We start from the raw sequence: 27,387 nt of genomic DNA, 5'->3' as shown, positions 1-27,387 counted from the left end.
TGAGGCCATGACATAAATGTCCGTGTTGGGAGTCCTCCTATAATCCATGTGGTGACGGCTGGGAGGACCTGCTTCTCTCGCTGCTCACTGACTGCGGTTCTGTATCTCACGTTATATCGTCCATCTTCTCCTTTATCATGAAGATTCCGGCAGGACGAGATCCCTCCAGCTGATCCAGTGCTCATCCCTCCTTCTCCTGAATGACCCCGAGGATGGACGAGGACGAGACCACCAGAAGATTATTACACTTCACCCTGGAGATCATCTCCCTGCTGAGCGGAGAGGTAACTCCTCTACATTTCTATCAGCTCTATTGAATATGGAAACCTATCAGGAGGCTTTGGGTCACAAAACCAGTATTTCATTATACAGTGGCATGTAAAAGTTTGGGCTCCCTTGTTCAAAATTACTATTTTGTGAACATTTAAGCAAGTTGAAGATTAAATTATCTCTAAAACGCCTAAAGTTAAAGATGTAAAGGAAATGTGACATCTTAGGCAAAAAAAAAAATACACATATATTGTCATTTTTTACATATTAAAAATTACAAAAAGGAAAATGGGCTGATGCAAAAGTTTGGGCACCCTTTTGTGTTCTCATAACTTTGACCAAGATTTCAGACCTTAATTAGCCTCTTAGGGTTATGGCTTGTTCACTATCATCGTTAGAAAAGGCCAGGTGATGCAGATTTCCCAGCTTTATAAAAACCAAGCCTCCTCTAACCTTGAGCCAAAACCAGCAGCCATGGGTTCTTCTAAGCAGCTGCGGAGCACTCTGAAAATGGTGGAGGGCCACAAAGCAGGAGAAGCGATAAGAAGATAACAAAGCGTTTTCAAGTTGCCCTTTCCTCAGTTCAAAATGTAATTAAGAAATGGCAGTTACCAGGAACAGTGGAGGTCAAGATAAGGTCTGGAAGGCCAAGCAAAATGTCAGTGAGAGCTGCTCATAGGATTGCTAGAGAGGCAAAATCAGAACCCCCGCTTGACTGCAAAAGACCTTCAGAAAGATTTAGCAGACTATGGAGTTGTGGTACATTGTTCTACTGTTCAGAGACACCTGCACAAATATGGCCTTCATGGAAGAGTCATCAGAACAAAACCTCTCCTGCATCCTCCCTATATAATTCAGCGTCAGAAGTTTGCAAAAGAACATCTAAACAAGCCTGATGCATTTTGGAAAGAAGTCCTGTGGACCAATGAGGTTAAAATAGAACTCTGTGGCCACAATGATCAAAGGTACAGGTGCTTCTCACAAAATTAGAATATCATCAAAAAGTGAATTTATTTCAGTTCTTCAATACAAAAAGTGAAACTCCTATATTATATAGAGTCATTACACACAGAGGGATCTATTATATAGAGTTATTACACACAGAGCGATCTATTATATAGAGTCATTACACACAGAGGGATCTATTATATAGAGTCATTACACACAGAGCGATCTATTATATAGAGTCATTACACACAGAGGGATCTATTATATAGAGTCATTACACACAGAGCGATCTATTATATAGAGTCATTACACACAGAGTGATCTATTATATAGAGTCATTACACACAGAGCGATCTATTATATAGAGTCATTACACACAGAGGGATCTATTATATAGAGTCATTACACACAGAGGGATCTATTATATAGAGTCATTACACACAGAGGGATCTATTATATTGAGTCATTACACACAGAGCGATCTATTATATAGAGTCTTTACACACAGTGATCTATTATATAGAGTCATTACACACAGAGGGATCTATTATATAGAGTCATTAAACACAGAGGGATCTATTATATAGAGTCATTACACACAGAGGGATCTATTATATAGAGTCATTACACACAGAGTGATCTATTATATAGAGCCATTACACAGAGAGGGGTCTATTATATAGAGTCATTACACACAGAGGGATCTATTATATAGAGTCATTACACACAGAGGGATCTATTATATAGAGTCATTACACACAGAGCGATCTATTAGATAGAGTCATTACACACAGAGGGATCTATTATATAGAATCATTACACACAGAGGGATCTATTATATAGACTCATTACACACAGAGGGATATATTATATAGAGTCATTACACACAGAGGGATATATTATATAGAGTCATTACTCAGTGATCTATTATATAGAGTCATTACACACAGAGGGATCTAATAGATCCCTCTGCGTGTAATGACTCTATATAATAGATCCCTCTGTGTGTAATGACTCTATATAATAGATCCCTCTGCGTGTAATGACTCTATATAATAGATCCCTCTGTGTGTAATAACTCTATATAATAGATCCCTCTGTGTGTAATGACTGTATATAATAGATCCCTCTGTGTGTAATGACTCTATAATAGATCACTCTGTGTGTAATAACTCTATATAATAGATCCCTCTGTGTGTAATGACTGTATATAATAGATCCCTCTGTGTGTAATGACTCTATATAATAGATCCCTCTGTGTGTAATGACTCTATATAATAGATCCTTCTGCGTGTAATGACTCTATAATAGATCCCTCTGCGTGTAATGACTCTATATAATAGATCCCTCTGCGTGTAATGACTCTATATAATAGATCACTCTGTGAGTAATGACTCTATATAATAGATCCCTCTGTGTGTAATGACTCTTTATAATAGACCCCTCTGTGTGTAATGACTCTATATAATAGACCCCTCTGCGTGTAATGACTCTATATAATAGATCCCTCTGCGTGTAATGACTCTATATAATAGATCCCTCTGCGTGTAATGACTCTATATAATAGATCCCTCTGTGTGTAATGACTCTATATAATAGATCCCTCTGTGTGTAATGACTCTATATAATATATCCCTCTGTGTGTAATGACTCTATATAATAGATCCCTCTGTGTGTAATGAGTCTATATAATAGATCCCTCTGTGTGTAATGACTTTATGTAATAGATCCCTCTGTGTGGAATGACTCTATATAATAGATCCCTCTGTGTGGAATGACTCTATATAATAGATCCCTCTGTGTGTAATGACTCTATATAATAGATCCCTCTGTGTGTAATGACTCTATATAATAGATCCCTCTGTGTGTAATGACTCTATATAATAGATCCCTCTGTGTGTAATGACTCTATATAATAGATCCCTCTGCGTGTAATGACTCTATATAATAGATCCCTCTGTGTGTAATGACTCTATATAATAGATCCCTCTGTGTGCAATGACTCTATATAATATAGGAGTTTCACTTTTTGTATTGAAGAACTGATATAAATTAACTTTTTAATGATATTCTAATTTTGTGAGAAGCACCTGTATGTGTGGATAAAGAAGCCACAGAGTTTCAGGAAACGAACATCTCGCCAACCATTAAGCATGAAGGAGGATCAATCATGCTTTGGCGTTGTGTTGCAGCCAATGGCTATGGGAACATTTCACAGGTAGAGGCAAGAATGGATTCAAGGAAATTTCAACAAATTCTGTAAAAAGCTGAAGCTGAGAAGAGCAAGGTTCTAGAAATGGATAATGATCATAAACACATGTCAACATTCACAATAGACGACCTCAAAAGGCGCAAGCTGAAGGTTTTACAATGGCCCTCACAGTCCCCGGATCTGAACATCATTAAAAATCTGTGGCTAGACCTCAAAATAGCAGACGATGCAAGACGCCCCAGGAATCTCACAGAACTGGAAGAATTCTCCAAGGAAGAATGAATGAAAATCCCTCAAACAAGAAGTGAAAGACTCTTGTCTGGCTGCAAAAAGCATTTACAAGCTGTGATACCTGAAAAAAGGGGGCGCTACTAGGTACTAACCATGCAGGGGGCACAAACTTTTGCATCTGCCCATTTTCCTTTTTGTAGTTTTTAAAATGTGAAAGATGAAAAAAAATATTTTTTTTGCCTAAAATACAAAGGAAATGTGTCAGCTTTAGTTTTAGGCCTTTTAGATCATTTCATCTTCAACTCACTTAACTGTTCACAATAACAGTAATTGTGACCATTGGCGCCCAAACTTTTACATCCCACTGTACATCTGGGATTTAGTGTTTTGCGTCTTCTCCCCAAGTGTCTCTCTCCATACACAGGATTACACAATAGTGAGGAAGACACCGGGGGAGGGTGTGACTCCCATCATCCATCTCCAGGAGTCAGGAGGGCGGAGCCTGGGCCCCATCACAGAGCCTCCCCCGCACCCCCCGATACATGAGAGGAAGAGGAAGAAGATCCTAGAGCTCAGCAACAAGATGATTGAGCTGCTGAGCAGAGAGGTGACTGCTGGGACATTATACAGGACAGCACTGGAGGATTCTGGGTGATCACCGGAGAGGTGACTGCTGGGACATTATACAGGACAGCACTGGAGGATTCTGGGTGATCACCAGAGAGGTGGCTCCTGGGACATTATACAGGACAGCACTGGAGGATTCTGGGTGATGACCGGAGAGGTGACTGCTGGGACATTATACAGGACAGCACTGGAGGATTCTGGGTGATCACCGGAGAGGTGACTGCTGGGACATTATACAGGACAGCACTGGAGGATTCTGGGTGATCACCAGAGAGGTGGCTCCTGGGACATTATACAGGACAGCACTGGAGGATTCTGGGTGATGACCGGAGAGGTGACTGCTGGGACATTATACAGGACAGCACTGGAGGATTCTGGGTGATGACCGGGGAGGTGACTGCTGGGACATTATACAGGACAGCACTGGAGGATTCTGGGTGATGATCGGAGAGGTGACTGCTGGGACATTATACAGGACGGCACTGGAGGATTCAGGGTGATGAGCGGAGAGGTGACTGCTGGGACATTATACAGGACGGCACTGGAGGATTCTGGGTGATGACCGGAGAGGTGACTGCAGGGACATTATACAGGACAGCACTGGAGGATTCTGGGTGATGAGCGGAGAGGTGACTGCTGGGACATTATACAGGACAGCACTGGAGGATTCTGGGTGATGACCGGAGAGGTGACTGCTGGGACATTATACAGGACAGCACTGGAGGATTCAGGGTGATGACCGGAGAGGTGACTGCTGGGACATTATACAGGACAGCACTGGAGGATTCTGGGTGATGACCGGGGAGGTGACTGCTGGGACATTATACAGGACAGCACTGGAGGATTCTGGGTGATGATCGGAGAGGTGACTGCTGGGACATTATACAGGACGGCACTGGAGGATTCAGGGTGATGAGCGGAGAGGTGACTGCTGGGACATTATACAGGACGGCACTGGAGGATTCTGGGTGATGACCGGAGAGGTGACTGCAGGGACATTATACAGGACAGCACTGGAGGATTCTGGGTGATGAGCGGAGAGGTGACTGCTGGGACATTATACAGGACAGCACTGGAGGATTCTGGGTGATGACTGGAGAGGTGACTGCTGGGGCATTATACAGGACAGCACTGGAGGATTCTGGGTGATGAGCGGAGAGGTGACTGCTGGGACATTATACAGGACAGCACTGGAGGATTCTGGGTGATGACCGGGGAGGTGACTGCTGGGACATTATACAGGACAGCACTGGAGGATTCTGGGTGATGATCGGAGAGGTGACTGCTGGGACATTATACAGGACGGCACTGGAGGATTCAGGGTGATGAGCGGAGAGGTGACTGCTGGGACATTATACAGGACGGCACTGGAGGATTCTGGGTGATGACCGGAGAGGTGACTGCAGGGACATTATACAGGACAGCACTGGAGGATTCTGGGTGATGAGCGGAGAGGTGACTGCTGGGACATTATACAGGACAGCACTGGAGGATTCTGGGTGATGACCGGAGAGGTGACTGCTGGGACATTATACAGGACAGCACTGGAGGATTCAGGGTGATGACCGGAGAGGTGACTGCTGGGACATTATACAGGACAGCACTGGAGGATTCTGGGTGATGACCGGGGAGGTGACTGCTGGGACATTATACAGGACAGCACTGGAGGATTCTGGGTGATGATCGGAGAGGTGACTGCTGGGACATTATACAGGACGGCACTGGAGGATTCAGGGTGATGAGCGGAGAGGTGACTGCTGGGACATTATACAGGACGGCACTGGAGGATTCTGGGTGATGACCGGAGAGGTGACTGCAGGGACATTATACAGGACAGCACTGGAGGATTCTGGGTGATGAGCGGAGAGGTGACTGCTGGGACATTATACAGGACAGCACTGGAGGATTCTGGGTGATGACTGGAGAGGTGACTGCTGGGGCATTATACAGGACAGCACTGGAGGATTCTGGGTGATGAGCGGAGAGGTGACTGCTGGGACATTATACAGGACAGCACTGGAGGATTCTGGGTGACGACCGGGGAGGTGACTGCTGGGACATTATACAGGACAGCACTGGAGGATTCTGGGTGATGACCGGAGAGGTGGCTGCTGGGACATTATACAGGACAGCACTGGAGGATTCTGAGTGATGAGCGGAGAGGTGACTGCTGGGACATTATACAGGACAGCACTGGAGGATTCTGGGTGATGAGCGGAGAGGTGACTGCTGGTACGTTATACAGGACGGCACTGGAGGATTCTGTGTGATAACCGGAGAGGTGACTGCTGGGACATTATACAGAACAGCACTGGAGGATTCTGGGTGATGAGCGGAGAGGTGACTGCTGGGACATTATACAGGACTGCACTGGAGGATTCTGGGTGATGACCGGGGAGGTGACTGCTGGGACATTATACAGGACAGCACTGGAGGATTCTGGGTGATGACCGGAGAGGTGACTGCTGAGACATTATACAGGACAGCACTGGAGGATTCTGGGTGATGAGCGGAGAGGTGACTGCTGGGACATTATACAGGACAGCACTGGAGGATTCTGTGTGATAACCGGAGAGGTGACTGCTGGGACATTATACAGAACAGCACTGGAGGATTCTGGGTGATGAGCGGAGAGGTGACTGCTGGGACATTATACAGGACTGCACTGGAGGATTCTGGGTGATGACCGGGGAGGTGACTGCTGGGACATTATACAGGACAGCACTGGAGGATTCTGGGTGATGACCGGAGAGGTGACTGCTGGGACATTATACAGGACAGCACTGGAGGATTCTGGGTGATGACCGGAGAGCTGACTGCTGGGACATTATACAGGACGGCACTGGAGGATTCTGGGTGATGAGCGGAGAGGTGACTGCTGGGACAGTATACAGGACGGCACTGGAGGATTCTGGGTGATGACCGGAGAGGTGCCTGCTGGGACATTATACAGGACAGCACTGGAGGATTCTGGGAGATGACGGTGTCGTTGTTGTCAGGTTCCTATAAGGTGTCAGGACGTCGCTGTCTATCTCACCATGGAGGAGTGGGAGTATCTAGAAGGACACCAGGATCGGTACCAGGAGGTGATGATGGAGGAGCTCCGGCCTCTTATACCACCAGGTACACTAGTCCAATGTAATGATGAATTTCCCCAATTTTGGCTTTTTTCACACCACAATCTTTTCTGCCAGGTACAATAAAGGCCTATGTCATATGATTTTTTTTGCCGTTTTAGCAGAAAAATTTGTAATCTAGTTACAATTTCTCTCCTGGTATCGGTCTTTGCTCCCCTCCCCCATGCTCAGATGGGGAGAGTGATTATGAATCGTGTTTCAGTACAAATTCGCAAAAGCGGCCGGTGAAATGAGCTTCTAAAGGAGTAAGAACTGGCAGATAAAGCAGCTGCTTTAAAATAGTTTGGAAGAGAATGGAGCAGAGCACGGAGCAGAACACGGAGTGACATTATTCACAGGAGTTCTGTGTATAGTATATAGCCTTGGGGGCACTCGGAGCCCTCCATGTGGGCATCCACGCCAGGCCTGGGAGTTGCCGCTACCTTATAGGAGCTCTGTATATGTTGTATAGTGCACAGGTAATACAGGGATAACCAATGACAACATTATACACAGGAGCTCTGTATATAGTGTATAGTGTACAGGTAATACAGGGATCACCAGTGACATTATACACAGGAGCTCTGTATATAGTGTATATTGTACAGGTAAAATAGTGATCACCAGTGACATTGTACACAGGAGCTCTGTATATATTGTATAGTGTACAGGTAATACAGGGATCACCAGTGACATTATACACATGAGCTCTGTATATAGTATCAGTGTACAGGTAATACAGTGATCACCAGTGACATTATACAGAGGAGCTCTGAATATAGTGTCAGTGTACAGGTAAAACAGTGATCACCAGTGACATTATGCACAGGAGCTCTGTATATAGTATCAGTGTACAGGTAATACAGTGATCACCAATGACATTATACACAGGAGCTCTGTATATAGTGTATAGTCTACAGGTAATACAGGGATCACCAGTGACATTATAAACAGCAGATCTTTATATAGTGTATAGTGTACAGGTAATACAGTGATCACCAGTGACATTATACACAGGAGCTCTGTATATAGTGTATAGTGTACAGGTAATACAATGATCACCAGTGACATTATACACCGGAGCTCTGTATATAGTTTATAGTGTACAGGTAATACAGGGATCACCAGTGACATTATACACAGGAGCTCTGTATATAGTGTATAGTGTACAGGTAATACAGTGATCACCAGTGACATTATACACAGGAGCTCTGTATATAGTGTCAGTGTACAGGTAATACAGTGATCACCAGTGACATTATACACAGGAGCTCTGTATATAGTGTATATTGTACAGGTAATACAGTGATCACCAGTGACATTATACACAGGAGCTCTGTATATAGTGTCAGTGTACAGGTAATACAGTGATCACCAGTGACATTATACACAGTAGCTCTGTATATAGTGTATAGTGTACAGGTAATACAGTGATCACCAGTGACATTATACACAGAAGCTCTGTATATAGTGTATAGTGTACAGGTAATACAGTGATCACCAGTGACATTATACACAGGAGCTCTGTATATAGTGTATAGTGTACAGGTAATACAGTGATCACCAGCGACATTATACACAGGAGCTCTGTATATAGTATATAGTGTACAGGTAATACAGGGATCACCAGTGACATTATACACAGGAGCTCTGTTTATAGTGTATAGTGTGCAGGTAATACAGTGATCACCAGTGACATTATACACAGGAGCTCTGTATATAGTGTATAGTGTACAGGTAATACAGTGATCACCAGTGACATTATACACAGGAGCTCTGTATATACTATATAGTGTACAGGTAATACAGGGATCACCAGTGACATTATACACAGGAGCTCTGTATATAGTTTCAGTGTACAGGTAATACAGGGATCACCAGTAACATTAAACACAGGAGCTCTGTATATAGTGTATAGTACACAGGTAATACAGTGATCACCAGTGACATTATACACAGGAGCTCTGTATATAGTGTCAGTGTACATGTAATACAGTGATCACCAGTGATATTATACACAGGAAATCTGTATATAGTGTATAGTGTACAGGTTATACAATGATCACCAGTGACATACACAGGAGCTATGTGTATAGCTTATAGTGTAAAGGTAATACAGGAATCACCAGTGACATTATACACAGGAGCTCTGTATATCATGTATAGTATACAGGTCATACAGTGATCACCAGTGACATTATACACAGGAGGTCTGTATATAGTGTACAGGTAATACAGAGATCACCAGTGACATTATACACAGGAGCTCTGTATATAGTGTCAGTGTACAGGTAATACAGGGTTCACCAGTGACATTATACACAGGAGCACTGTATATAGTGTATAGGTAATACAGGGATTACCAGTGACATTATACACAGGAGCTCTGTATATAGTGTATAGTGTACAGGTAATACAGTGATCACCAGTGACATTATAGACAGGAGCTCTGTATATAGTGTACAGGTAATACAGTGATCACCAGTGACATTATACACAGGAGCTCTGTATATAGTGTATAGTGTACAGGTAATACAGTGATCACCAGTGACATTATACACAGGAGCTCTGTATATAGTGTCAGTGTACAGATAATACAGTGATCACCAGTGACATTATACACAGGAGCTCTCTATATAGTGTAAAGGTAATACAGGGATCATCAGTGACATTATACACAGGAGCTCTGTATATAGTGTAAAGGTAGTAAAGGGATCCCCAGTGACATTATACACAGGAGCTCTGTACGTAGTGTATAGTGTACAGATAATACAGTGATCACCAGTGACATTATACACAGGAGCTCTGTATATAGTGTACAGGTAATACAGTGATAACCAGTGACATTATACACAGGAGCTCTGTATATAGTGTATAGTGTACAGGTAATACAGTGATCACCAGTGACATTATACACAGGAGCTCTGTATATAGTGTACAGGTAATACAGTGATCACCAGTGACATTATACACAGGAGCTCTGTATATAGTGTCAGTGTACAGGTAATACAGGGATGACCATTGACATTATACACAGGAGCTCTGTATATATTGTATAGTGTACAGGTAATACAGTGATCACTTGTGACATTATACACAGGAGCTCTGTATATAGTGTATAGTGTACAGGTAATACAGTGATCACCAGTGACATTATACACAGGAGCTCTGTATATAGTGTCAGTGTACAGGTAATACAGTGATCACCAGTAGCATTATACACAGTAGTTCTGTATATAGTGTACACGTAATACAGTGATCACCAGTGACATTATACACAGGAGCTCTGTATATAGTGTATAGTGTTCAGGTAATACAGGGATCATCAGTGACATTATACACAAGAGCTCTGTGTATAGTATCAGTGTACAGGTAATACAGTGATCACCAGTGACTTTATACACAGGAGCTCTGTATATAGTGTCAGTGTACAGATAATACAGTGATCACCAGTGACATTATACACAGGAGCTCTGTATATAGTGTACAGGTAATACAGGGATCACCAGTGACATTATACGCAGGAGCTCTGTATATTATGTATAGTGTACAGGTCATATAGTGATCACCAGTGACATTGTACACAGGAGCTCTGTATATAGTGTATAGTGTACAGGTAATACAGGGATCACCAGTGACGTTATACACAGGAGCTCTGTATATAGTATCAGTGTACAGGTAATACAGTGATCACCAGTGACATTATACACAGGAGCTCTGTATATAGTGTCAGTGTACAGGTAATACAGTGATCACCAGTGACATTATACACAGGAGCTCTGTATGTAATGTACAGGTAATACAGGGATGACCAGTGACATTATACACAGGAGCTCTGTATATAGTGTCAGTGTACAGGTAATACAGTGATCACCAGTGACATTATACACAGGAGCTCTGTATATAGTATCAGTGTACAGGTAATACAGTGATCACCAGTGACATTATACACAGGAGCTCTGTATATAGTGTATAGTGTACAGGTAATACAGGGATCACCAGTGACATTATAAACAGGAGATCTGTATATAGTGTATAGTGTACAGGCAATACAGTAATCACCAGTGACATTATACACAGTAGCTCTGTATATAGTGTTTAGTGTACAGGTAATACAGTGATCACCAGTGACATTATACACAGAAGCTCTGTATATAGTGTATAGTGTACAGGTAATACAGTGATCACCAGTGACATTATACACAGGAGCTCTGTATATAGTGTATAGTGTACAGGTAATACAGTGATCACCAGTGACATTATACACAGGAGCTCTGTATATAGTATATAGTGTACAGGTAATAAGGGGATCACCAGTGACATTATACACAGGAGCTCTGTATATAGTGTATAGTGTACAGGTAATACAGTGATCACCAGTGACATTATACACAGGAGCTCTGTATATAGTGTATAGTGTACAGGTAATACAGTGATCACCAGTGACATTATACACAGGAGCTCTGTATATACTATATAGTTAACAGGTAATACAGGGATCACCAGTGACATTATACACAGGAGCTCTGTATATAGTGTCAGTGTACAGGTAATACAGGGATTACCAGTAACATTAAACACAGGAGCTCTGTATATAGTGTATAGTGTACAGGTAATACAGTGATCACCAGTGACATTATACACAGGAGCTCTGTATATAGTGTCAGTGTACAGGTAATACAGGGATCACCAGTGACATTATACACAGGAGCTCTGTATATAGTGTCAGTGTACAGGTAATACAGGGATCACCAGTAACATTAAACACAGGAGCTCGGTATATAGTGTATAGTACACAGGTAATACAGTGATCAGTGACATTATACACAGGAGCTCTGTATATACTATATAGTTTACAGGTAATACAGTGATCACCAGTGACATTATACACAGGAGCTCTGTATATAGTGTCAGTGTACAGGTAATACAGTGATTACCAGTAACATTATACACAGGAGCTCTGTATATAGTGTATAGTGTACAGGTAATACAGTGATCACCAGTGACATTATACACAGGAAATCTGTATATAGTGTATAGTGTACAGGTAATACAATGATCACCAGTGACATACACAGGAGATATGTGTATAACTTATAGTGTACAGGTAATACAGTGATCACCAGTGACATTATACACAGGAGCTCTGTATATAGTGTCAGTGTACAGATAATACAGTGATCACATGTGACATTATACATAGGAGCTCTGTATATAGTGTCAGTGTACAGGTAATATAGGGTTCACCAGTGACATTATACACAGGAGCTCTGTATATAGTGTAAAGCTAATACAGGAATCATTAGTGACATTATACACAGGAGCTCTGTATATAGTGTATAGTGTACAGTTAATACAGTGATCACCAGTGACATTATACACAGGAGCTCTGTATATCGTGTATAGTATACAGGTAATACAGTGATTACCAGTGACATTATACACAAGAGCTCTGTATATAGTATATAGTGTACAGGTAATACAGGGATCACCAGTGACATTATACACAGGAGCTCTGTTTATAGTGTATAGTGTGCAGGTAATACAGTGATCACCAGTGACATTATACACAGGAGCTCTGTATATAGTGTATAGTGTACAGGTAATACAGTGATCACCAGTGACATTATACACAGGAGCTCTGTATATACTATATAGTGTACAGGTAATACAGGGATCACCAGTGACATTATACACAGGAGCTCTGTATATAGTTTCAGTGTACAGGTAATACAGGTTTCACCAGTAACATTAAACACAGGAGCTCTGTATATAGTGTATAGTACACAGGTAATACAGTGATCACCAGTGACATTATACACAGGAGCTCTGTATATAGTGTCAGTGTACATGTAATACAGTGATCACCAGTGACATTATACACAGGAAATCTGTATATAGTGTATAGTGTACAGGTAATACAATGATCACCAGTGACATACTCAGGAGCTATGTGTATAGCTTATAGTGTACAGGTAATACAGTGATCACCAGTGACATTATACACAGGAGCTCTGTATATAGTGTCAGTGTACAGGTAATACAGGGTTCACCAGTGACATTATACACAGGAGCTCTATATATAGTGTAAAGGTAATACAGGAATCACCAGTGACATTATACACAGGAGCTCTGTATATCATGTATAGTATACAGGTCATACAGTGATCACCAGTGACATTATACACAGGAGGTCTGTATATAGTGTACAGGTAATACAGAGATCACCAGTGACATTATACACAGGAGCTCTGTATATAGTGTCAGTGTACAGGTAATACAGGGTTCACCAGTGACATTATACACAGGAGCACTGTATATAGTGTATAGGTAATACAGGGATTACCAGTGACATTATACACAGGAGCTCTGTATATAGTGTATAGTGTACAGGTAATACAGTGATCACCAGTGACATTATAGACAGGAGCTCTGTATATAGTGTACAGGTAATACAGTGATCACCAGTGACATTATACACAGGAGCTCTGCATATAGTGTATAGTGTACAGGTAATACAGTGATCACCAGTGACATTATACACAGGAGCTATGTATATAGTGTCAGTGTACAGATAATACAGTGATCACCAGTGACATTATACACAGGAGCTCTGTATATAGTGTATAGTGTACAGGTAATACAGTGATCACCAGTGACATTATACCCAGGAGCTCTGTATATAGTGTCAGTGTACAGGTAATACAGGGATGACCATTGACATTATACACAGGAGCTCTGTATATATTGTATAGTGTACAGGTAATACAGTGATCACTAGTGACATTATACACAGGAGCTCTGTATATAGTGTATACTGTACAGGTAATACAGTGATCACCAGTGACATTATACACAGGAGCTCTATATATAGTGTATAGTGTACAGGTAATACAGTGATCACCAGTGACATTATACACAGGAGCTCTGTATATAGTGTCAGTGTACAGGTAATGCAGTGATCACCAGTAGCATTATACACAGTAGTTCTGTATATAGTGTACACGTAATACAGTGATCACCAGTGACATTATACACAGGAGCTCTGTATATAGTGTATAGTGTTCAGGTAATACAGGGATCACCAGTGACATTATACACAAGAGCTCTGTGTATAGTATCAGTGTACAGGTAATACAGTGATCACCAGTGACTTTATACACAGGAGCTCTGTATATAGTGTCAGTGTACAGGTAATACAGTGATCACCAGAGACATTATACACAGGAGCTCTGTATATAGTGTATAGTGTACAGGTAATACAGGGATCACCAGTGACATTATACGCAGGAGCTCTGTATATTATGTATAGTGTACAGGTAATATAGTGATCACCAGTGACATTGTACACAGGAGCTCTGTATATAGTGTATAGTGTACAGGTAATACAGGGATCACCAGTGACGTTATACACAGGAGCTCTGTATATAGTATCAGTGTACAGGTAATACAGTGATCACCAGTGACATTATACACAGGAGCTCTGTATATAGTGTCAGTGTACAGGTAATACAGTGATCACCAGTGACATTATACACAGGAGCTCTGTATGTAGTGTATAGGTAATACAGTGATTACCAGTGACATTATACACAGGAGCTCTGTATATAGTGTCAGTGTACAGGTAATACAGTGATCACCAGTGACATTATACACAGGAGCTCTGTATATAGTATCAGTGTACAGGTAATACAGTGATCACCAGTGACATTATACACAGGAGCTCTGTATATAGTGTATAGTGTACAGGTAATAAAGTGATCACCAGTGACATTATACACAGGAGCTCTGTATATAGTGTATAGTGTACAGGTAATACAGTGATCACCAGTGACATTATACACAGGAACTCTGTATATAGTGTATAGTGTACAGGTAATACAGTGATCACCAGTGACATTATACACAGGAGTTCTGTATATAGTGTCAGTGTACAGGTAATACAGGGATCAGCAGTGATATTATGCACAGGAGCTCTGTATATAGTGTATAGTGTACAGGTAATACAGTGATCACCAGTGACATTATGCACATGAGCTCTGTATATATTGTATAGTATACAGGTAATACAGGGATTACCAGTGACATTATACACTGGAGCTCTGTATATAGTGTACAGGTAATACAGTGATCACCAGTGACATTATACACATGAGCTCTGTATATAGTGTATAGTGTCAGTGTATAGGTAATACAGTGATCACCAGTGACATTATACACAGGAGCTCTGTATATAGTATATAGTGTATAGGTAATACAGTGATCACCAGTGACATTATACACAGGAGCTCTGTATATAGTATATAGTGTATAGGTAATACAGTGATCACCAGTGACATTATACACAGGAGCTCTGTATATAGTGTATAGCAGTGGTGACGAACCTATGGCATGCATGCTAGGGGGGGCACTTGGAGCCCTCCCTGTGGGCATACACGCCAGGCCCGGTAGATGCTGCTCCCTTCCTCTCAAGTTCAAATGCATTTGCATCTTATAGACATGAATATATTTGAACAGTGCTGCGCTGGGACTGGGGCTGAGAGAGCATCTGTTAGTCCCTGGTCTGACGTGCAGCAGTGTGATGACGTCATCATGCTACTGACCTTTTCACACTGCTGCCTGTGCCAGGGCTGCTGAGGAGCAGAAACAGCGCAGGCACTGGTAAGAGCCAAACATTAAATGTATCATTTTGGATGGGGGGGACAATTGTTAAGGGGGCACAGTTTTGATTGTTTTGCTAGAGGCAGTGTGTGGTGATGGGGGCTGCTTTATTCAGAGGGGCAGTGTGTATGTGTGTGTGTGGGTAGGTGTATTTTGCATCCCTCCTGTGATGTCTGCACCACCCCCAAAGACTACCATGATGTCCGGTCCAGCCCCAAAGCCTCCTGTGATGTCTGCACCAGCCCCAATGACTCCCGCAATGCCTGCACCAGCCCCAATGCCTCCCGTGATGTCCGCACCAGCCCCAAAGCCTCATGTGATGTCCGCGCCAGTCCCATTGCTCCCGTGATGTCCGCACCAGCCCCAATGCCTCCCGTGATGTCCGCTCCAGCCCCAGTGCCTCCCGTGATGTCTGCACCAGCTCCACTGTGTCCTGCAATGTCCACACCAGCTTCAATGCATCCTGTAATGTCCGTACCATCCCCAGGTTATATTGCGGTGTTGGCACTTTGTGATAAATAAGTGGGTTTTGGGTTGCTGTTTGGGCACTTTGTCTCTAAAAGGTTCACACCAGCCCCACTGTCTCCTGTGATGTCCGCACCAGCCTTTTACAAATCATTAGGGGATTCATGGCAGATTTGGTTATGCTGGAAATTAAATGGTAGGTTTTTTCCTTTGGTCCAGCAAGGGTCTTGCTGGCAGCAGGTTGGTGTCAGGAGGTGTCCCATTCCTTTCTCCCTACCATTAGGGTCTTTCTCCCCCCTATATCATTCTGTTGTATCCGTGTGTCATGCCGTCCACCGGACATTCCTTTGTCCATCCGTGATATAGCCACACTGTCTCCCCCAATGTCCGCACCAACTCCAATGACTCCTGCATTGTCCGCACCAGCCCAAATACCTCCCGCGATGTCCGAACCAGCCCTAATGCCTCCCGCGGTGTCCGCACCAGCCCTAATGCCTCCCGTGATGTCCGCTCCAGGCCCAATGCCTCCCGTGATGTCCGCTCCAGCCCCAATGCCTCCCGTGATGTCCGCTCCAGCCCCAATGCCTCCCGTGATGTCCGCTCCAGCCCCAATGCCTCCCGTGATGTCCGCTCTAGCCCCAATGCCTCCCGTGATGTCTGCTCCAGCCCCAATGCCTCCCGTGATGTCTGCTCCAGCCCTAATGCCTCCCGTGATGTCCGCTCCAGCCCCAATGCCTCCTGTGATGTCCGCTCCAGCCCCAATGCCTCCCGTGATGTCCGCTCTAGCCCCAATGCATCCCGTGATGTCTGCTTTAGCCCCAATGCCTCCCGTGATGTCCGCTCTAGCCCCAATGCTTCCCGTGATGTCCGCTCTAGCCCCAATGCCTCCCGTGATGTCGGCACCAGCCCCACTGTCTTCTGCAATGTCCGCACCAGCCTGTTACAAATCATTAGGGGATTCATGGCAGCTTTGGTTATGCTGGAATATAAATGGTATTTTTTTTTCCTTTGGTCCAGCAAGGGTTAATGTTAGTCTCTTGCTGGCAGCAGGTTGGTGTCAGGAGGTGTCCCATCCCTTCCCTTGCTCCCTACCATTAGGGCCTTTCTCCCCCCTATATCATCCTGTTGTATCCGTGTGTCATGCCATCCACCAGACATCCCCTTGTCCGTCAGTCACATAGCCCCACTGTCTCCCCCAATGTCCGCACCAGCCTAAATACCTCCCTCAATGTCCGAACCAGCCCCAATGCCTCCCGCAGTGTCCGCATCAGCCCCAACGCCTCCCGTGGTGTCCGCATCAACCGCAGTGCCTCCCGTTGTGTCCTCACCAGCCTCATTGCCTCCCGGGGTGTCCGCACCAGCCTCAATGCCTCACCCGGTGTGCGCACCAGCCCCAATGCCTCCCGTGGTGTCCGCATCAGCCCCAGTGCCTCCCGCTGTGTCCGCACCAGCCGCAGTACCTCCCGCACTGTCCGCAATGCCTCCCGCGGTGTCCGCACCAGCCCCAATGCCTCCCGCGATGTCCGCACCAGCCCCAATGCATCCTGTAATGTCCGTACTATCCCCAGGTTAAATTGCGGTGTTGGCACTTTGTGATAAATAAGTGGGTTTTGGGTTGCCGTTTGGGCACTTGGCCTCTAAAAGGTTCGCAATCACTGGTATATAGTGTACAGGTAATAAAGTGATCACTAGTGACATTATACAAAGGAACTCTATATATAGTGTATAGTGTACAGGTAATACAGGGATCACCAGTGACATTATACACAGGAGCTCTGTATATAGTGTCAGTGTACAGGTAATACAGTGATCACCAGTGACATTATATACAGGAGCTCTGTATATAGTATATAGTGTATAGGTAATACAGTGATCACCAGTGACATTATACATAGGAGCTCTGTATATAGTGTATATTGTACAGGTAATAAAGTGATCACTAGTGACATTATACAAAGGAACTCTATATATAGTGTATAGTGTACAGGTAATACAGTGATCACCAGTGATATTATACACAGGAGCTCTGTATATAGTGTATAGTGTACAGGTAATACAGGGATCACCAGTGACATTATACACAGGAGCTCTGTATATAGTGTATACTGTACAGGTAATACAGGGATCACCAGTGACATTATACACAGGAGCTCTGTATATAGTGTCAGTGTACAGGTAATACAGTGATCACCAGTGACATTATACACAGGAGCTCTGTATATAGTATATAGTGTATAGGTAATACAGTGATCACCAGTGACATTATACATAGGAGCTCTGTATATAAGGTATAGTGTACAGGTAATAAAGTGATCACTAGTGACATTATACAAAGGAACTCTATATATAGTGTATAGTGTACAGGTAATACAGTGATCACCAGTGATATTATACACAGGAGCTCTGTATATAGTGTATAGTGTACAGGTAATGCAGGGATCACCAGTGACATTATACATAGGAGCTCTTTATATAGTGTATAGTGTACAGGTAATACAGTGCTCACCAGTGACATTATACACAGGAGCTCTGTATATAGTGTATAGTGTACAGGTAATACAGTTATCACCAGTGACATTATACACAGGAGCTCTGTATATAGTGTCATTATACAGGTAATACAGTGATCACCAGTGACATTATACACAGGAGCTCTGTATATAGTGTATAGTGTACAGGTAATTCAGTGATCACCAGTGATATTATACACAGGAGCTCTGAATATAGTGTATAGTGTATAGGTAATACAGTGATCACCAGTGACATTATACACAGGAGCTCTGTGTATAGTCTAAGTGTACCCATGACTTCCCAGTGATGTCTCTCGTAGAAATATTTAATTTTCTTGTAATAATGTCCTCCATCCTGACCTCTTTTTGTAATAATGTACCCCGTCCTGGTCCCCATATGTCCCCCATGTCTCTCATCCTGATCCACGTGTCCATTATTCCTTATCCTGTGACTATGACATAAATCTCCTTGTTGGGAGTCCTCCTATAATCCTTGTGGTGACGGCTCAGAGGACCTGCTTCTCACGTTATTTCGTCCCCTGTGATTTCCATCTTCTCCTTTATCATGAAGACGCCGGCAGGACGAGATCCCTCCAGCTGATCCAGTGTTCATCCCTCCTCCTGAATGACCCCCCGAGGATGGACGAGGACGAGACCACCAGAAGATTATTACACGTCACCCTGGAGATCATCTCCCTGCTGAGCGGAGAGGTAACTCCTCTACATTTCTATCAGCTTTATTGTGTTATGTAACAAGTCCAACATCGGGAAGAGGAAATCCAGAAGAGGAAGAGTAGGATTCTTTACTGTAAGAGCAGTGATTGTGTGCAGCTCTCTGCCAGGAGGAGTTGTCATGGGGATTCCCTATAAGAGCTGTAGAGGGGCCTGGATGTCTGTCCTGAGTGTAATAATATTCCAGGTTATGGTCCCAGATTACTGGAGACGGTTATTGATCCCGGGATTTCTACTGATTGTCAGATCTGGAGTCGGGAAGGAATTCTTCTCCCTAAGTGTCTCTGTCCATACACAGGATTACACAATAGTGAGGAAGACACCGGGGGAGGGTGTGACTCCCATCATCCATCTCCAGGAGTCAGGAGGGCGGAGCCCGGACCCCATCACAGAGCCTCCCCCGCACCCCCCGATACATGAGAGGAGGAAGAAGATCCTAGAGCTCAGCAACAAGATGATTGAGCTGCTGAGCGGAGAGGTGACTGCTGGGACATTATACAGGACAGCACTGGAGGATTCTGGGTGATGACCGGAGAGGTGACTGCTGGGACATTATACAGGACAGCACTGGAGGATTCTGGGTGATGAGCGGAGAGGTGACTGCTGGGACATTATACAGGACAGCACTAGAGGATTCTGGGTGATGACCGGAGAGGTGACTGCTGGGACATTATACAGGATAGCACTGGAGGATTCTGGGTGATGAGCGGAGAGGTGACTGCTGGGACATTATACAGGACAGCACTGGAGGATTCTGGGTGATGACCGGAGAGGTGACTGCTGGGACATTATACAGGACAGCACTGGAGGATTCTGGGTGATCACCGGAGAGGTGACTGCTGGGACACTATACAGGACAGCACTGGAGGATTCTGGGTGATGACCGGAGAGGTGACTGCTGGGACATTATACAGGACGGCACTGGAGGATTCTGGATGATGAGCGGAGAGGTGACTGCTGGGACATTATACAGGACAGCACTGGAGGATTCTGAGTGATGAGCAGAGAGGTGACTGCTGGGACATTATACAGGACAGCATTGGAGGATTCTGGGTGATGACCGAAGAGGTGACTGCTGGGACATTATACAGGACAGCACTGGAGGATTCTGGGTGATGACCGGAGAGGTGACTGCTGGGACATTATACAGGACAGCACTGGAGGATTCTGGGTGATGAGCGGAGAGGTGACTGCTGGAACATTATACAGGACAGCACTGGAGGATTCTGGGTGATGAGCGGAGAGGTGACCGCTGGAACATTATACAGGACAGCACTGGAGGATTCTGGGTGATGACCGGAGAGGTGACTGCTGGGACATTATACAGGACAGCACTGAAGGATTCTGGGTGATGAGCGGAGAGGTGACTGCTGGGACATTATACAGGACAGCACTCTAGGATTCTGGGTGATGACCGGAGAGGTGACTGCTGGGACATGATACAGGACAGCACTGGAGTATTCTGGGTGATGAGCGGAGAGGTGACTGCTGGGACATTATACAGGACAGCACTGGAGGATTCTGGGTGATGACCGGAGAGGTGACCTCTGGGACATTATACTGGACAGCACTGGAGGATTCTGGGTGATGACCGGAGAGGTGACTGCTGGGACATTATACAGGACAGCACTGGAGGATTCTGGGTGATGAGTGGAGAGGTGACTGCAGGGACATTATACAGTACGGCACTGGAGGATTCTGGGTGATGACCGGAGATGTGACTGCTGGGACATTATACAGGACAGCACTGGAGGATTCTGGGTGATGACCGAAGAGATGACTGCTGGGACATTATACAGGACAGCACTGGAGGATTCTGGGTGATGACCGGAGAGGTGACTACTGGGACATTATACAGGATGGCACTGGAGGATTCTGGGTGATGACTGGAGAGGTGACTGCTGCGACATTATACAGGACGGCACTGGAGGATTCTGGGTGATAACCGGAGAGGTGACTGCTGGGACATTATACAGGACAGCACTGGAGGATTTTGGGTGATGAGCGAAGAGGTGACTGCTGGGACATTATACAGGACGGCACTGGAGGATTCTGGGTGATAACCGGAGAGGTGACTGCTGGGACATTATACAGGACAGCACTGGAGGATTTTGGGTGATGAGCGGAGAGGTGACTGCTGGGACATTTAACAGGACAGCACTGGAGGATTCTGGGTGATGAGCGAAGAGGTGACTGCTGGGACATTGTACAGGACGGCACTGGAAGATTCTGAGTGATGACCGGTGAGGTGACTGCTGGGACATTATACAGGACAGCACTGGAGGATTCTGGGTGATGAGCGGAGAGGTGACTGCTGGGACATTATACAGGACAGCACTGGAGGATTCTGGGTGATGAGTGGAGAGGTGAATGCTGGGACATTATACAGGACGGCACTGGAGGATTCTGGGTGATGACCGGTGAGGTGACTGCTGGGACATTATACAGGACAGCACTGGAGGATTCTGGGTGATGACCGGAGAGGTGACTGCTGGGACATTATACAGGACAGCACTGGAGGATTCTGGGTGATGAGCGGAGAGGTGACTGCTGGGACATTATACAGGACGGCACTGGAGGATTCTGGGTGATGACTGGAGAGGTGACTGCTGGGACATTATACAGGACAGCACTGGAGGATTCTGGGTGATGACTGGAGAGGTGACTGCTGGGACATTATACAGGACAGCACTGGAGGATTCTGGGTGATGAGCGGAGATGTGACTGCTGGGACATTATACAGGACAGCACTGGAGGATTCTGGGTGATGACGGTGTCGTTGTTGTCAGGTTCCTATAAGGTGTCAGGACGTCGCTGTCTATCTCTCCATGGAGGAGTGGGAGTATCTAGAAGGACAGCAGGATCAGTACAAGGAGGTGATGATGGAGGAGCTCCGGCCTCTTACATCACAAGGTGAGAGCAGATTATATAGAATATAAACTCATCAACATTGAAATTTCAGCACCAAGAAGGAAAACTCATGGAATGATGAAAATCACAGGATGGAGATCTCACTGATCTGCAAATGATAAAAATATGGAAACAACATTTTCCAAACCTCTGGGTTATTCAGCCTGAGCCTCATGCAGAAATCCCGGCACTTCCAGCCTTGGCTGCTATCACTGAGGTCATTAATGGTCATTTGATGAAGGTTCTGAATACACTTGTACAGAACCTCAGGATCTGCTGCTGTAAGTTCCTGTGTAATCCCAACCAATGACCTTCCCAATGGGATTCATGACTTTGACTTGAGACGCTGCAGCCATGGGAGCACGTTTAAACCATGCAGGTTGCTCACAGTAGGAAAAGCAACATGTGGCCTGGCATTTTGGTGTGGAAAAACGGCTCCTGGGACATTTTGGAGAAATGGCCAAACTGCTAGTTCTATCACCAAATCAATGTAACGCTGAGCTGTTAGTGTCCTGGAATGAAGACTGGAGGCGTCCGACGACTGCACAATATGCCACCCTCACCATAATCATGGGAGTTGGACTGGTGCAAAGTTCCTCTGTGAAGGCCTCTTCGTAGTGCTGCCCACATGGTCTCAACATTAGATTTGAAAAATGGCACTTGTGACGGGAGCTAGTTACCCCATCCGCAGATGTCCAATCTTCTTCTGCAGGCCTCTGACATGGAAAGGCTTTTCTTACATTGGGATATATAAAATATGACTATCGCACAGTGTCTCCAAGATTGACTTAACTTTTATTCTCACAAGCAGGTTTTATAGAGAATCACACAGGCTATTTTAGCACCCATTGTTCTTACCAAATAATACCCACAGTAGGCTCTCAGACAGCAGTTATGCAACAACCCAATAATCAGCACATTGTCTGTTTGCCACTGCTAAGTGAGCACAGGAAGGTGGGGGCCAGGAGTGCTTCGGTCTCATCACAGAATGTCCAACAATATGCGATCCACAATATTCACCCCACTTTATAACATTATGTCCCATTAGCTGCATAGGCGCTACAACAACCCCCATGTGGAAAAATCTTGGAGTACGGGGTTGATTCGTCACAGCACTTAGTGATCATTCTGTACGGCAAGTGAAATCCGATCCTGAGACCTCATACAGCGTCTGCACAAACCATCAGAAGGTGTCTGCACGACATTTGGCCACGAGTCGAATGTCCAGCTACAGGTGTCTTATTATCCTCACACCACTGCTCTAAAAGGCGATCATGGTGTAGAACAAGATGGGAATCCAGGCTGGGATGGAGGTCTGGCCTCTTCTGCAATGAGTCCTGTTTTTTCATTGAAGCATTAATATCTGGAAGCTGGTCTGGAGACCACGTGTGCTATGGCATGAAGAGGCCTTCACGAGGGAATGTCAAAGTGTCCCAGGTTTTCCAACACAACACTGCCAGTCCTCATGTTGCTTATTCTACTTTGAGCAGCCTGCATGACCTAAAATGCTCCTATGGCTACAGCGACTCCGGACTTGTCTCCTATAGGGCGCATCAGCTGCCAGCAGAGGATCACAATGATTTGCGTGTACAAGTGCACTCAGCCTGACAGAACCTTCCTCAGAGGAAAATTAATAACCTCACTGGCAGCAGCAAAGACTGTAAATGTGGGGATTTCTGTTTGTGGCTTACGCTCTAGACTGGAAAAATCCAGATGTTTTGCAAAATTTTATTTCTATTTTATGTATTTTAAAGATCAGTAACTTGTCTCCATCTTGTGATTTACAGAATTCCATGACTTTTCCTTCTTGGTGTTAGAGAAGCTTGTTCTTTTCAGTTTTTGAGTTTTATTATGTCATGGTTTATGTAATAAAAGTGGAGTTGGGCGCAGATCAGAATCCCAGATTTTGCCATTGATATATGTAAAAATGTTTAAACAATGTTTGATAAGGCTAGAATCACACATATAGTTTCTTTGTCATAGTTCTTACTGCAGTTTCTTGAACCTAAAAAAGGATTGGATTAGCGAGGTTTGGCGTGTACCTTTGGAGGATTCACTTCTGACTTAGGCAGTTTTTTTTAACTTGTGTTTTGCTTTGTTTAATTGGAAAGTTATATCTTACTTATGTTTTGTTTTTTTTCTATTCTTCAAACTTACAAAATCCATTTTCAATTTTAAACAGAAAATCACGTAATGAATTCAGACAGAATCTCTTCTTTATTGCTAAATTATAAAGTGGAAGATATCAAGCAGCGCTCAGAAGAACACTTCATCAACCTAAATGTAAATTCAAGACTTCACAGTATGGATCGAACCCATAATCCCCCCCACCGGGAGGATTCTTCTTCTGATAAGCAATCTCAGATTGTTACCTCAAATACTGGTAAAAAAGGGGGCAAAAGATATAAATGTGGTCAATGTGGAAAACACTTTACAAGAAGCTCAAGTCTCCATGCACACAGAAGAATTCACACAGGGGAGAAGCCGTACTCCTGTTCTGAATGTGGAAAAAGCTTTTCAGATAAATCAAGTCTTGTTATACATGAAAGATTTCACAAGGGCGAGAAGCCGTTTTCATGTTCACTATGTAAGAAGTCTTTTATAGATAAATCAGGTCTTGTTAGACACCATAGAATTCACACCGGGGAGAAGCCGTATTCATGTTCAGAATGTGGGCAGTGTTTTAGACAGCAATCACATTTTGTTAAACATCAAAGAACGCACACGAGAGAGAGACCACTTTCAAGTGCACTATGTGGGGAATGCTTTACAGATAAATCAAGTCTTGGTGGTCATGAGAACAGTCACATGGGGGAGAAAGCATTTTCATGTTTACTATGTGGGAAGTGCTTTGCATATAAATCAAGTCTTCTTAGACATATGCAATGTCACATAGGGGAGAAAAATTATTCATGTTCAGAATGTGGGAAATGTTTTACTCATCAGTCAGGTCATGTTACACATCAGACAACTCACACAGGAGAGAAGCCATATTCATGTTCAGAATGCGGTAAATGCTTTACAGGTAAATCATATCTTGTTACACATCAGAGAATTCACACAGGAGAGAAGCCGTTTTCATGTTTAGAATGCGGGAAATGTTTTACACATCAATCAGTGTATGCTCAACATCAGAGAATTCACTCAGGAGAAAAGCCGTATTCATGTTCAGAATGTGGAAAATGTTTTGCTCATAAATCAGGTCTTGTTAAACATCGGAGAAGTCACACAGGGGAGAAGCCATACTCGTGTTTAGAATGTAGGAAATGTTTTTCAGATCAATCAAGTCTTGCTAGACACCAGAGAATTCACACAGGAGAGAAGCCGTATTCATGTTCAGAATGTGGGAAATGTTTTACATATCAATCAGATAGTGTTAAACATCAGAGAACTCACACAAGTAATAAGAAGCCATATTTATGTACAGAATGTGGGAAAAGTTTTACAGATAAATCTTATCTCACTACGCATCAAAGACTTCATACAAGAGAGAATCTGTTTTCATGTTCAGAATGCGGGAAATGTTTCACACGACAAACAGATTTTGCAAAACATCAGAGAACTCACACAGGGGAGAAGCCGTACTTATGTTCAGAATGCGGGAAATGCTTTGGAGATAAGTCACATCTTGTTCGACATAAGAAAATTCACACAAGAGAAGCCACTTTAAACTTTTAAATATGAGAATTTAACTTTTTTTCCCACAAAAATGTTGCTTTAGCCCCAAAAAATGGACCTTACAATTTAATGTGCAATTTCTCCTGAGCACGCCGATACCCTATATATCTGGTGGAAAACTACTGTTTGCTCGCACGACAGGGCTGGGAAGGGAAGGAGCACTATTTCACTTTAGAAACACAAAATTGGCTGGTATAGATAGCGGACGCCATGTCATGTTTGCAGAGCCCCTGATATGCCTAACCAATGGAAACCCCTGCAATGACCCCATTTTAGAAACTACACCTCTTGAGGAATTCATCTAGGTGTGTAGTGAACATTTTTAACTCTCTTGGGCTGAGTCAATGGACAATTACCATTTCTTCCTCTAAAATGTTGCTTTGGCCCTAAGTTTATATTTTCAAAAGGGATAACAGGAGAAAATGGACAGTGCAGTTTGTATCACAATTTCTCCAGAGTACGCTACTACCCCGTATGCGATCGAAAACTACTTATGAGGCAAAGTGCAAACCTCAGAAGGGAAGGAGTGCCATATTGGAGTTCAGATTTTGCTAGATTGGTTTGAGGGTGCTATGTCTCTTCCAACCCAATTCCAATATGTGACAATGTTAATACAAGAGCATAAACCGATAAGAGTTAATATGCTATTCAGTGAATATTCATGAATTGATTAAAAGTCATACTTATTATAGACATAAAAAAGGATGAATAATAAAAATAATGAAATAATGTGATGAAAGTGAAACAAATATGTGTGTTTATATTTATTTTGCATTATGAAAAAAAAAATACACTTATGATAAAGTGAGAATGTGTCGTGACTGAGATGGTGTACCCATGAAAATCTATTAAAGTGCAAACGTGCTACATACAGTTGTGCTTAAAAGTCTATATACCCTGGCAGAATTTTTGCTTTCTTGGCCTTGTTTCAGAGAATATGAATGATAACAAAAAAACTTTTTCTCCACTCCTGGTTATTGGTTGGATGAAGCCATTTATTGTCAAACTACTGTGTTTCCTCTTTTTA

General features: G+C 43.7%; 1 protein-coding gene across 4 annotated transcripts in view; it reads left to right on the top strand.

Annotated features, from left to right (window-relative positions):
* The window catches only part of LOC141272660 (uncharacterized), a 35,161-nt gene extending 8,000 nt beyond the window's left edge, over positions 1-27,161 (top strand). The window contains exons 3-9 of one of the 4 annotated variants that reach the window (XM_073683600.1): positions 144-284; positions 4,086-4,268; positions 7,288-7,411; positions 19,612-19,751; positions 20,071-20,250; positions 22,562-22,685; positions 24,865-27,161. In XM_073683600.1, the coding sequence (XP_073539701.1) occupies positions 201-284; positions 4,086-4,268; positions 7,288-7,411; positions 19,612-19,751; positions 20,071-20,250; positions 22,562-22,685; positions 24,865-26,360 (2,331 nt within the window). In that variant the 5' untranslated portion in view covers positions 144-200 and the 3' untranslated portion in view covers positions 26,361-27,161. The remainder of the gene's footprint in view (positions 1-143; positions 285-4,085; positions 4,269-7,287; positions 7,412-19,611; positions 19,752-20,070; positions 20,251-22,561; positions 22,686-24,864) is intronic. The other 3 variants (XM_073683608.1, XM_073683618.1, XM_073683626.1) reach the window with 3 other exon arrangements.
* The last annotated feature ends 226 nt before the right edge of the window (positions 27,162-27,387 follow it).

Source organism: Phyllobates terribilis, unplaced genomic scaffold, assembly GCF_046119375.1.
Source record: "Phyllobates terribilis strain yellow unplaced genomic scaffold, ASM4611937v1 Scaffold_1__5_contigs__length_1240528914, whole genome shotgun sequence".
NCBI classification, from domain to species: domain Eukaryota; kingdom Metazoa; phylum Chordata; class Amphibia; order Anura; family Dendrobatidae; genus Phyllobates; species Phyllobates terribilis.
Note: the sequence above shows the minus strand (reverse complement) of the source record. Positions and strands in the feature narration are given on the sequence as shown.